Below are 14041 nucleotides of genomic sequence, written 5' to 3'. Positions count from 1 at the left end.
TGCTTGTATCTCATTATACTGAAATATAACGTTGCTTTAAACTGCTTGCTCCCATTGTCTGAAATCCTGGGGAAGTAAATCTTATGTCGTACAGATGAGATGGTAAGGTAGTTAATTTATCTTGTTGAATTCCCAGCTTTGGACTTGGTGAAAGCTGCACCCAAACAGACCACTTTTGGTAGATGATTCATTTGTTAATGTGCAAGCCATGCTTCCTTGCAACTTTATTCTATTTCTGATGAAATAACATGCAGCAATGGAGTGTTAAAATATCCCCTTTATGTGTCATCAAGGTGGTCTGAAGAATATATGAATAACATCTTTTAAATTAGGAAATTCACAGTGTTCTAAGCTTTATTTTTTTAAAGTACTGATGTTGTTTGTGAACTTGTGGGTTTTTGTAGTAGTTCAACACTAGTTTTTGTTTTTTTTTTTTTTTTTTTTTTTTTTTTTGTGTGTGTGTGTGTACAGCTTAAATACAGAGAAACCTACCAGAACCAAGTGAAAGGTCATTATATAGGTATTGGTATGGACAAGCGAATGTTACACGCCATGAAAGTTGGCAACTTGGCAAGCAACGTAAGTCTTTTTTAATCATACTTGTAGAGTTGTTACTTTATTAGTATTTTTTCCATAATTAAACTGACAGAAAACTTTAGATCATATTGTACTGAGGATCTGAAGCCTAGATATGCTGGGAAGAGAGGAAATTCTGGAAACCCTTTTACACTGATTTGTACCTCACTGTGTGGGAGAGGCTAAAATAAGCAAATTCAGTGATCTGGCAACATACTGAGCTCCTTCAGTTTTCTTTGACATCAGTAGGATGCTGAAGGTTGCTTGCTACCCTCCCTCAGGGTCAGACCTTTGGTGGAAAAAAAAGCAGTCTTTAATGAAGATTTCTGGATTCCAATTTAATTTACTGGGTTAGTCAAGAAGCTATTTCATTACATACTATTCCTTCAAGTACATTATTTACAAATCTGTAAGAAGCTTGAGAACTAAGTAGAAAGATAAAAGAGATGTGTCATAGGTGGAAGTTAAGTTAATGCTCCCACTGTTGGCACTGGATTAATTGAGGAGCTGAAAAAGAATCAATTAGTGGTTAAACTATGCAAATAATTTCATTTTCTTTGTCACTCACGACATTGAAATTACTTTGTTTCCTGCATTTAATATTAATATTATTGTTTCTCCTTTCCTCTTGACTGATAATTATTCAAACAAATGACAGCCTAAAAAAAAAAGAATGATTTTTTTTTTGTTCTCCCTGTGTTTCAGATAGCCTATAAATCTGATTACAAACATGACGGTGTTGACTACAATTACCCAGCTACTCTCACTCCTTCATATCAGACAACAAGGAAGTTGGTCCCTTTGAAAGATGTAAATAATTTTATGTTTTTCTTTCTCCATGCCTTGCATGGCTCATCATCTCTCTGTAGGAGAGATTGTGATGGATTGCATGTGTCAAATGATGATTTAATCATGGAAGTAAACAGCTAGTGATTAAAAAAAAAAAAAAAGTTAAAGCAAAAAGTGCAAGGGGTTACTAGTGCTTGGAGGAATAGAAAGTGCTGCCACCTCCTGCCATTGAAATCAGTTGAGCACAGTAGGGTAAAATGAATTAGTGCTCCCCATCCCTAGTCTGTTAACTTCTCACCATCCTGGACAGTGTCAACAGCAGCATCAAACACTGAAAGGACGGGGAGACTTAACTAGACTTCTCCCCTTTTTGTGAATTTCCCCAAGACAGGTGTTTGTCTCTGAAAGGGAACTAACTGGCCATATAACCTTCATTATGCCTCTGGGAGAGGTATGCACTGTGCTTGGGTTTGAGATTCTGGTGGAACAATGTCAAGAAATTTGTGTACTGCTGTGGCTCTGCGGATAAATGGAGGAGATCAGACTTTAGAGGATACCATACTTTCACCCCACAAGCAGTAAAGTCTTGATTTATTTTATATAGCATTAGGAACCTAAACTGTGTCTTACTTAGGACCGCAGTCACCAGGCATTACTGATGAAAATTGTCAGGAAGAGAGCAACACCTCTACAGGGCATATCAGACTGGTTAAGGCGTGTATAACCATTGAAAACACAAGAAACCAAGGGCAAGATGTCTTACAGATGCCATCAACATTATATGAGATGTATCTGGGCCTCAATATTTCTTCCAAGAAAAGGATGATAGCATGAAGGCATAGAATTAAGAGCCCTAACATCTTTGAGGAAGTATTTGATAAACTTCAAATATAAGACGTGAAATTGCCTCTTGAGCAATAATTCCAGCTTTCTCTTTGAAAAGGTTTTAAAAAGTTAGAGTTCATTGTTTGATTACTTAGTGTGTGAGAGAGTTGTATTCTTTTAGACTTCAAAGTAAGCATGTTAGTCATCAACAAGCAGAGAAGCCCTGGAACTGTTTCAAATTTGCCCAGAGAAGTTTTGGACGCCCCATCCCTGGAAGTGTACAAGGCCAAGCTAATCGGGCTTTGAGCAGCCTGGTCAGGTGGGAGGTGTCCCTGCACATGGCAGGAGGGTTGGAATTGGATGTTCTTTAAGGTCCCTTCCAACCCAAACCATTCAATGATTTTATGATTCCATGATTCTATAGAATGGTTTAGTGTAGCACTAAAGCCTTAGGCAGCAACAGGCTTGAAAGAAAGCTTCTCCATGATGTGTTATCTTCCATAATTTGGGGCTTCAATATGTTTCTTTTTATAGCCTATTATTGCTGCTACCATGTTAATGTGTTAGGAATTTTGTGGGCTCCAATCTACAAAACTCTTACCACATATGGAACTTCTGTGATTACTGAGTTTTAATCTAAAGATTAAATACAATGCATAAGAGAGTTCATTTGCTCTGTACAGAGTTGCACTGGACAGACCTCTTTATAAAGGAAAATTATAACTGTCAATTAGGATAGTCTGATAAAGATAAAAATTGTCTGAATGAGGGTTGGAGATGTCAGTTTTATAGAAATGCTTTGAGGAACCAGCTGAAACTGCACCTTTTTTTATGAATTTGTGGTTTTGAGGGAAAGGGCTTATAAGTTAAGTTCATTTTCAAAGTGGAATAAAAATTGTGAAGTTTTCAGATCCTGAAGTACAGATCTCATCCAAGAGATCCTGACATTTGTCCTCGTCTCAACTTATTATGGTTTAAGTTATAAAAACTAGCTAACAAAATTTTGTCTACTTAATCTCTCATTTTCCAGTCTGAACACTTCTTCCTTTATTAATTTTATTTATTTATTTTAATTTAGGTAAACTACAGGCAAAGCATAGACAAGCTGAAGTACAGCTCTGTTGCCAGTACTCCGCAAATTGCTCAAGCCAAAATAAATGCGCAGCAGCTCAGTGATGTAAGTTCTGTCAATGTTGGCCAAGTTTTTTATTAGAATTATAAGATAACTTTATTTCACAGAGTTTGTAGCACTTAAGTGTTTTATTTTTGACAGACAACCAGCAGATTTACAAATAAAACAAGAATACAAAATGAATGAAATTACTTCAAAAAATGTAGCAAACAATACCAGTAAATACAGTATTGTCTTCCATTTTTAACAATTGTATTAGTGTGCTTTGTTAGGGATTTATCTTATGTGCATTTTTAAAATCAGATATTTGCTGCTTATAAAAAATCAATAATGATTGTATTTATAGAATAACTATTGTAATTCCTAGTACCCAGATGAAAGTCATAATTTGCTTTTCATCCCCAATATATTTGTCAGCCATAACTTTCGCTATCCTATGGCACCAATAACCTAAAATTCATCAGTAGTCAACCAGTGTAACAGGCATATCATTTAGTAAGTTGAAAATAACTGAGTTTGGTTTTGATTTTTTCAATTTATGACAGTTGAACTACCGAGCCCAGTATGAGAAGACAAAAACAAATTACACTCTACCTCAGGATGTACCTCAGCTAGTCAAGGCGAAAGCCAATGCTGAGTTATACAGTGAGGTAAGTCAGATGATGTGGAAATACTTGTATTCATGATGTCATTAAAAGGGAGAAACGAATGTAAAGATGATGACACTGTTTCTGGAAACATTTAGCATTTACAGTCTGTCTTTACTAAATAGCATGAGATATAGGAAACAAGAGAGAGGGATGCAACTTCAAGTACATTGAAACTGACAGACTTTTTTTTTTTCCAATGATTTGAATTTGTTTAATAAATCAGTGATCACTTCACAAAATTAGCTGCTTCTGTGGTGGTATTCATATGAAAAAAAAACTATATTTATTTCAGTTCTAATAACTCAAAGGAAGTTTTTACAATGGAAATGAAGTCCGTGCAATGAGTCACGGTGACTTCATTGAACTTCAGTCAAGCCCACTGTTGCTACCATTCTTAATTCACTACAATATATAGAGATTTACTTAGTGACCTGGATGTTAAAATAAAACATTTACAGGAAGGTCTGAACCTCTATTTAAATTGTTAAGTAATTATCAGACCTGCATTGTAGATAATTTTGTGGGGGAAAAAGCCTAATAGATGACCAAATACAAAAACAGAAAGAAAAAAAAAGAAAACAACAACAAAAACCTCCAAATATATTACTGGTGTGACTTATCTTTGAGCCAGCTTAATAATTTTTTGTGGTTTTGAGTTAGCATTGCTGCAAGTTTTTCATGCCATATTCGTATATTTTATTCTACGCCTAAGTTATATTTGAGTTGCATTTGTGCTGTGGAGAAACACTCTTTGTGTCTATAATGTGTTGGGATGGATGCTCAGCATTAGATATGGTCAAAAATGTGAAAAACAAACAAACAAACAAAAAAAAGACAACCAAACAAACAGCTACATCCAGAAATTGGGGGTTCATGGACGTAGGTGTATGCATGCAAGCATACTTGATCCTGATCTAATGGAATTTAAAGTGGAACCTTGAAAAAGAGTTTAAACAACTAGTGCTTTAGGTTCCATTAACTTTCAGAAGTTAAACATGATTTTCACATCACTAGCTCTAGTTTGGCAGTATGATGGGGGAAGAAAAATCCTGAAACGTGTAGTGTGATGTCTGAAACCTGTAGTGTGAACAGCACCAGCTGTTCTTCCCTAGAGATCAGCTGTTATTAATCTACAGTATTTGCATATTTAGACAAAACCACGGACACTTTTGGAAACCTTTCCCTCCTTCATGCCAAGAAAAAAAGAGCTATGCATGCAAACCTGGTGCAAGTTCTGGGATTTAAAATGACTCTAAACTGCAAGAATAAAACTCTTGATTCAATCCTAGCCAATTAATTAACAGAAAATGATAACAAACTGTGATTTAATAATGTTCTAGTTCGTGGGCAGAGAGTATTTATACTTGTGTTTTGCTCTTAGTCATTCTCATGCTCATTTGAAGATCTTGTGTGTTCGTGTGTTAGTAACGTGTTGCTGTCTTTCCTTTCTCAGGTTAAGTACAAAGAAGGCTGGGAGAAGAGTAAGGGCCAGGGCTTTGAAATGAAACTTGATTCTCTGCCTTTACTTGCTGCAAAAGCTTCAAGGGATCTTGCCAGTGATGTAGGTTACATTTAATTACCTAGGAATTATTCTTTACATAAGTTGCTGTAGCACAGGGAAATAAAGCTTAGCTCACTTCATCTGGATGTTTAAGCCCTGCATTCGTCTGTCATGCATTCATCTTTCTTAAAGGCAGATGAACAGCTAGAAACTTTCTCAGACTGCTATGAAAAATCACTCTCTGAAATTATTATTTTTTTTAAATACGTGTGTGGATGGAAGCAAAGTTTGCAGAAAGACAATGGCTCAATCCTCCCATAGTAAAATTCAGTGTTTTGAATTATTTTTAGCTTCAAAATTGCTGTTATCGTCCACTGCAAAGGGACTGCATGTTTCTTTAGTCAGTTTCTTTAACACAAACTCATGCATAGTAAAAATACATATATCCAAACTAACTGTTTTTAAACAACTTATCTCACAATTCTTAACCTCTGGAGAGGTAGAAAAAGAAGAAACTTTGCCTGTAGTTGGAAAGTGTTCAGCAATGAAGATGATTCAGAAATCTCTTAAGGATGGGATATAATACAAGAGTTCTTTTCTCACTCAGCTGCTCTCCCACCTCATTAAGAAAATCAAGTCTTGGATTTCTTGCTTTTATATGATTGATTTTTTTTTTTTAATTTCTATTTTTTTTACAATTTGGTTGAAGAACCAGATAATTTAGCTATTCAGAAGACTTAGCCTGTAACCATATATATCTCAGAGGAGTAAGCCTTAAAGAATAAGGTTAAAGACAACATAAGTAATACCAATCTTGTGCTTTTGGGGATTTCTGAGAAAGTCTGGGAAATGTGAAGTGACAAGATGCAAATCAGACTAAACTCTTCTAAATTTTGACCACCCAAATTGTCAGTGAAAAACATATTGCTGATCTCTGGGGTAAGTGAAAAATGTTCTTTGACTTAAACTATTTTTTTTTTCCACAGATTAAGTATAAAGAAGAATATGAAAAAACAAAAGGAAAAGCAATTGGAACCAAAGATTCAAGACTTTTACACTCTCTGCAGGTGGCCAAGATGAGTAGTGAGGTAAATTATTTATTTCCCTTACTCAAAAGGTGTTTTTCTTAATTATGAATCTTTCAGCAACCAATACCTGACCTACCACTGCTACTGATGTTTAACTATAAGAAATGGAAGCCTTTGACAGAAACTGTTTTTATTCCTCAGTCTGTTAATCTACAATGATTGCACAATATTTTTGTTCCCCTTGGGAGTTTTGCGTTGATGATGTCCTAATTTCAGAGCAGGAAAATAACATCATCCTATTAAAACCTCAGTATAACCACTTCTACACAGAACTTTCAAGCAGATAAAAATATAGTGTAAAGTAAGATGTACTGTAATAGAGAGTGTGTCTCTAGAGACTGCAAAATTAATTCTGCCAGCTGTTTTATGGATTCCTCATAGGACCTGATTTTAACTTTTTTTTTTCCCCCCTAATCTGAAAACAAACAAGACTGGGCATTTAAGATAGGCTTGGGTTTTCAATGCAGTGATACAGACAACTTATTTTCATTCCTTCTGTTTCTAGATTGCCTACAAAAAAGATTTTGAGGAGAGTAAGACCCATTTCCATCTGCCTATGGATATGGTAAACCTGAGGCATGCTAAAAAGGCCCAGGCACTTGCTAGTGACTTGGATTATAGGAAGAGACTCCATGAATACACAGTGGTTCCAGAAGATATGAAGACAAAATGGGCCAAGAAGGCCTATGGGCTACAGAGTGATGTAAGTTGATATGTACTCTGCTTATGTATTACAAGCAATATGGATGTTTATAAACTTTTTTTCAGAATTTGACATTCTTATTTCATGTGGACACTCCTTGATTTGCGCTATGACTTTTTAAAACGTCTTCAAAATATTTTTTGAAACTGGCAAGTGTGCACATGTTCACATGCAAACATTGTACCTGTGTCCTCCATGCTAATAAATGTCCTTTTCCCTCAACAGCTTCAGTATAGATCAGACTTAATGTGGATGAAAGGAGTTGGGTGTATCACAGAAGGAAGTCTTAATATACAACATGCCAAAAATGTAGGAGATTTGGTCAGTGAGGTAAGCAGAATGCTCAGCCTTGTGTCTGTTGTTTGTTTAGAGGCTTATGTATGCTTATTCCACTGCATCATGTGGAATAGATAAGGAACTCCTATTTCAAAAGAAGGTAATTTAGATATTCTACAGTTTAGGAGATCCTGGAATCAAGGTTAAAAAACAATTTTCCCATTATATGATTATTGATTTCTGTCAAGATTGTGAAAAAAAAAGTCTCCATAATTGTGCTTTCATCTCTTTTCATTCATGTACCCATTTTGCAGAGCAGCATGGAAAGGAATCAGAATTTCCTACATGATGTGCTACATGTAGTGTGTAGAATTCTAAGGAACAGTGCTGAAAAATTAGATATTTGACAGCCGTGTTTGAAATTTTTCTTGCTCTTCAGCAAATAGGGGCTGTGATTTTGCCGACAGTTTCAACTTTTGCTACTTTTCATCACTTTCCCTTGACTAATTCATGGTTCTACGCTTCCATTAACCTTATGGAAGTTCACTTCCTCAGCTGCTTAGCTATGGTTGAGTTGTTTCACTAGTGCTGGGGAAACTAGAGGATAGAAGGACGAATAAATTAGGGGAAGTTTGACAAGAAGGTTAAAATCCCACTTAGTGCTGGAGGAAGGAACGGGAGCCAGTTAGTTACTGGAGATCACACTCTCTGATACCTTGGGTCTCTGACATCCTCTCACTGCTACTGTAAAGGGAAAAAAATACATCTTAGAAACAAAAGAAGAGCAGCAACTCTCAGATCCAGTGTCTTGCTAGAGATAGACTGACATCTGCTGCTGTGGTGTGCTGTAGTAATAATCACTTCCACAAATACTTAATCCATAATGATCTGCTTTTTCATTTCAGTGCTGTGTAAGGCCAAGAGATGGCTGGCAGTCATTTAAACTAGAGACTGGTGGATATTTTTTAGAGATCTCTTACCTGGCATTTTGTCATTTCTTTGCAGAATGTCACTACATTGTGTTCCATGATACGTGACAAAACATGCTGGTTTTAATCTGCCTCCCTCCCTTCCAGGTTCCTAAAACAAAGTGATGAACACCTCTTTGAAGTTCTGCATGCTTTTTTAACTTCTGTTTTGTGTTCCCCTAGAAAAGTCACAGCATAAACTGATCCGTTCACCCATCAGTTCAAACAGAAGGATTTCTCTCCTGAAATGCCAGATAATGAAAAAATGCAATTAAACCTCCCCTAGGTGGAAGCCCCACCTCGTTGTGGAATTGTTAGTATAGGAATTTGACTAAAGTATGCCAGAAGTGTTTGTCTGGTCTCCCCTCTTATTCTGTGGTCTTGAAATGACATGCTGAATTTCCATGCACTGTCTTGGAGATAGATAGAAGTGCTTAGCTTGCTCTGAAATGAGTGACGCAGAAGACTTGAGCAGAGGCATGGACAAAAACAGGCCTGATCCAAGGGCTGATGAAGTTAACGGAGGTTTTCCTCTTTCTTTAGTGTGTTTCAGAAGTAAAATAAAATTAAATGGGATAGAAGTAAGGGAAGTCTTATTTAGCAAGCTAGAAATATTAGTCTGTATGCAAATTTGTCTATGCAAGTAGATTTAATTTAAGTTCTGCTACCAGAGGATGAATGGAGCAAGATGTTTCTTTCTATATCCAAGACCAGAGCCTTGTGGTGGGCTCTCATGGTGGGCTCTCAGCTGATGGTGGGGAAGATTTTGAATTACAATTAATTTCAAGACACTGAAATTTCCCATTCTAATTTAAATAATAAATTACAAATGTCTTGATAACTGAAAAATAGCTCATATGTTCTGTGATTTGAACACCACATGCCTATGTTTGAGAAGTCTCATGTAAGAAAATAAGATAGTAATATTGACTGTGTAGCTCACAGGCTCTCATGGGCCCTGACTTCAGACAGCCAGTTTGTGAAGAGCACTTTTCAGTCTGATTGCAGCCAAGATCTTGTAAGATATGTGGAGAATATCTCTGCCACCAAAGATTATCTATGCTTGTAGTGTCAGCAGCAGTGCATTTGGCATGCTCTCACACTAACCTCCTTGCCACTGTGGTCTTCTTAGCAGGAGATGCTAAAAGAATATATTTTTTGGAAGCTTTTTTTGATGATACTTATGCTAAAAATGCCTTGGGAATTGACAGCAGACTTCTGGTTCTCTCAGTCATATGCTTTTTGAAAACACCGAATTTTGTGGGAGGTAAATGCTACAGCAACTTTTGTGTAACCTGCTTTAATTTGATCTAGAAAAAATACAGACAGAAGGTTGATGAGCTGAAGTTCACCAGTGTGGCGGACAGTTCTCAGATCAAACATGCCAAGAAAAGCCAGGAACTGCAAAGTGATGTAAGTCCTTGACTGAAATCTTTTCTTTGCAAGTAGTTTTCTCCTAATGTGGTCATTCCTACGTATATACACTGAGATATATACACTATATACACCTTGTCATGAAAGCTTTCAATCTATGAAAGTTCTTGAGATTTATTTTTAAGTGTTTTATTTGTTGATTTCATGAATTCTCTCATTAAATTCTCTGAACTAAAACAACAATAGTCCCCCAAAAAACAACAGGAAGAGAAATTTGCAAGCCAGGCTTCTCATAAATTTTGTCAGTGGTCAGAGGAAGAGAGGAGATACCTCTACAAGACAACTTTGTCAACAAACTTGTGGGTGGTGCAGGCAGGATTCAAGTATGGCTGAAATGTGTTCATGAGTGGTTGCCTGAATATTCCTGGGTCATTAATGTCATCTGCACAGAAATTGGCTATCCATGAGGAAGTAAAAGGCAGGAAGTATTCCCAGTTGATCCTCAGGCAGTGCTTCAAAACTAAGTAGACATCAGCACAGAGACTGAGGTATGAGGTACATCCATCCCACATTCTGTTGCATTTTAATGTGCTCTTCCTTGAACTGAAGATACAGTCGGCTCCATCTACAGTCAGAACTGAAAATACAGGTGTTACATGAACAAAGCATTATTGCATTATTGCCTCATGATTATTTTTTTTTCTCTGGCAACAACCTTGTTTCCTTTTTTTGTTCCTTTGCATCAAGAAAAACCTGGTACTTACTTGGATAAGGGCTGTGTATCTCAAAGATAACACCAGTGTGAATCAGAGGAGAGTGCTGGTCTCCTGACTGCTATTATTTATCTTCTATGTACTGGATAATGCTACCTTTCTGAATATGTGTTGAAGGTGAAATAGTAATGCTGAATTTAGGACTTTATACTAGGACAATCTTTTTTCTTTTTTCTTTTTTTTTCCTGTGAGATATAAGAAATATAACACTTCATGAAATGGTACATCTTTTCATAGCTTTTCAATAGCTCTGCCAACAGCTTTATGGGGTTCTGAGACAGAGTAGCCAACTTCTCTGTTGAAGTTGCTCTGGGATATAAAATAGAGATGTTTGCTACTTGGATCATAAAAAGACCTTTATATTTTCATTTAAATGCTGGAGTATTATGTCAGCAATTATATTTAGGTCACACGTTTTCTCTGCAGATTGAACTGCTTAGAGTTCATCATTTTGTATCTAAAATTCACTATTTTTATGTCCTATTAAACTCTCATTCCACCTAAGAAGTAACTGCAGTTTAATATTGGATGAAATATATTCTTGCAGACATTTTGTATGGGCTGTGAATTAATGTCGGCTTTATGCCAGTTAAGTAACTAACTTCAGGAAGAAGAATTGAAGTATCTTGATATGCATGTTGTTCCGCTGCTTCCCTGAAACTTAACCATAAATAATTAGGTCAACGTGTCTCTGTGGGTTAGCTTTTAAATTCAGATTTGACAAAAAAAAAAAAAAAAGTCATGAAGTTGAAGACTAACCAAATAAATTAACCCTAACAAATCCTTGAATATTTGGAGTGTTTCAATCAGTATTTCTTCAAAATTAAACACGGGCCGTTGTTAGTTAACCACACTTTCTTTCTGTGGACAGGTTGCCTACAGGTCAGGAAAAGAGCAGTTTCTTCATCAGTACACCATTACAAAAGATGATCCTTTCTTCATCCTCGCCAAAGCAAATGCTGCCAATATCAGTGAGGTATGATCAAGATCAGATCTTTACACATATAGTCAATCATCATGGAGCATATGATAGTCTGATATTACTTTGCAACTTCCACTCTGACTATAAACCAAATAGAATAGATTGATAGTAATAAAAACACGGTGTTATTGTCATCTCTTCAGAAACTGTACAGAAGTAGCTGGGAGAAGCAGAAGAAAGAAGGATTTGTGCTTCGTCTGGATGCTTTGTCATTCTTGACAGCTAAAGCAAAGAGGGATCTGGCAAGTGATGTGAGTATGGACTCCATCAGGGTTCTTTATCCGTAGGACAGCTGACAGTCCAAGCTACTACCAGAGTGTTAGGGATGTGTCACATCCGTCTCACTGCCCTGAGCTACCCTCCTTGATTCATGCTAAAGAGCAATGGAGAGGTCGTCTGGGTGAATGGTATTCCATAATAATTCAGAAGGCTTGCTCTGAGCAATTCAGAGTTATTCCCTACACGCTGACTATATTTTCCTATTTTCATTTTGACTAGAGGGTGAATTTTAGAACTCAAAGTGGGGTTCTCACATGGAACATAGTAACTTAATACATCTATGGGTGGCCAGAAAATTCCTGAAAGATCCTTTGAACATCAATGTTTAAAGAATATTGGTTTTTTGTTTTGTTTTGTTTTCCAAAGATAACCAAAAAGAAAAGATTTCTTAGAGCTTTTTGAGAGCATATAACTATTGAGATAGGGTTTGTTCTTGGTAGACAATTACAAATTTCTAAGGTGTTCCAGTTCTATTTTTGCAAATGGACTCCTTGTACTGGGGACCCAGGATGCCATAACACTGATACACCATTGTTTTACTACTAGCAAAGGTGTCAGTTTCACAACTTAGATCATTTACTCATGGTCTGTTTTCTTCTTCACAGATTAAATATAAGGAAGATTATGAGAAGATGAAGGGTAAGCTGATTGGAGTAAAAGCTGCAGAGGAAGATTCAAAAATGGCTCATTCCCTTCAAATGTCAAAGTTACAGAGTGATTTGGAGTACAAGAAGGCATTTGAGGACACAAAGAATAAGTTCCACGTCTCTATGGATATGGTTAACCTTGTCCATGCCAAAAAGGCTCAGAATTTGGCTACAGACAAAGGATATAAGACAGCCCTTCATCACTACACTGCATTGCCTACTGACATGAAAGTAGCGTGGGCCAAGTGGGCCTATGGATTGCAAAGTGATGTAAGTCCAGAACTTCTTGTATTTCAACACTTTCATGCAACCACTTCAGATACTTAGGGCTGGGTTTCTTTGGATATTTATGCTTTTTAATGGCATGACATATTTATGCACTTAATTTTTCAACCATTAAATAGCTAATATTAAGAGCAATTAACAACCACTTCTTTGCTCAAGAGACATATTTAAGGTGTTCAGTGTTTTTGAGAGGAGTTATGATCCTATTTATGATCATAGCTTCTTCAAAGCCTACATTAATAAAACCTTATTAATCACATATGATGTACATTTATTTATTTTACCTAATGTAGAGGAAGGTTAAATAACTTTATATAAAATGCTGATAAAAGTCCATGTGGAGCCCATGTGCTCAGCTGTAACCATCAGATACACTGTCTGACAGTGTATGTTGTTAATCTAAGTCAGTCTGCCATCCTGAGGTTTTAACTCAGAACTTCTAAAGGAAACTAAGATGGATATGTGTACAGGTCTTGTTGAGGTGCAGGCGCTGAAATGCTTCTGGCTGCTTTCAGAAACCTAGCTGTTGAGCTTGTATAAGCTTTTGGAATTTAGTAGACTGTTGGTAGGAGAGATTTTGTGAGGAAACAGAAGCACATCTGTACCCTTGCTCTTTAAAGACACATGGAAAACAAACAAACAAACAACAAAATGCTTTCCCTCCAGTGCAGCAAAATGTTGGGGGTTAGGAAATGTTAGTTGCCATTTTCATATCATTGCAAATCATTAATAATCTTCTAAACAGTGCACATCAGGTGCTATCTACAGTGAGACTGAATGTTTTTGTGAAATTAGAGTAAAAATTACAAGTGACAGTAAGGTATAGGCCACTTCTACAAATTGCCTTGCAAAGTACATTGAACAAGTGCTGGTGAGTCCTGATACTGCTATCTCATTCCGTAATTTATTTTGCTTTCCTTGCAACTGCTCAATAGCAAATAAAACACAAGCGGGAACTAATTTGACTTGGCTGTTGTTCCTGAGATTTCTGAATCCTTTAATGCCATTTTAAGTGCATGAACACCAACAATAGGATGATTTTTTTTTCTTTGTCAGAACCGATACAGAGCAGATTTGAACTGGATGAAAGGAGCTGGATGGATAGCCACTGGGTCATTAAATGTGGAGCAGGCTAAGAAGGCAGGAGAACTCATTAGTGAGGTGAGATTTCATGACAGCATGCAACAGAATTT

The 14041-nt window shown here is 36.6% G+C and overlaps 1 protein-coding gene across 3 annotated transcripts in view; it reads left to right on the top strand.

Moving 5' to 3' along the window:
- NRAP (nebulin related anchoring protein) overlaps positions 1–14041 on the top strand; it is a 49183-nt gene that overhangs the window by 14814 nt on the left and 20328 nt on the right. For all 3 annotated transcript variants that reach the window (XM_068688611.1, XM_068688612.1, XM_068688610.1), the window contains exons 13-25: positions 472–579; positions 1282–1386; positions 3269–3367; positions 3868–3972; positions 5426–5533; positions 6460–6561; positions 7067–7264; positions 7490–7594; positions 9823–9921; positions 11527–11631; positions 11781–11888; positions 12522–12833; positions 13905–14009. In XM_068688611.1, the coding sequence (XP_068544712.1) occupies positions 472–579; positions 1282–1386; positions 3269–3367; positions 3868–3972; positions 5426–5533; positions 6460–6561; positions 7067–7264; positions 7490–7594; positions 9823–9921; positions 11527–11631; positions 11781–11888; positions 12522–12833; positions 13905–14009 (1659 nt within the window). The remainder of the gene's footprint in view (positions 1–471; positions 580–1281; positions 1387–3268; positions 3368–3867; positions 3973–5425; positions 5534–6459; positions 6562–7066; positions 7265–7489; positions 7595–9822; positions 9922–11526; positions 11632–11780; positions 11889–12521; positions 12834–13904; positions 14010–14041) is intronic.

Source organism: Anas acuta, chromosome 7 (assembly GCF_963932015.1).
Source record: "Anas acuta chromosome 7, bAnaAcu1.1, whole genome shotgun sequence".
Classification (NCBI taxonomy): Eukaryota; Metazoa; Chordata; class Aves; order Anseriformes; family Anatidae; genus Anas; species Anas acuta.
This window is presented reverse-complemented; position numbering and strand designations above follow the sequence as displayed.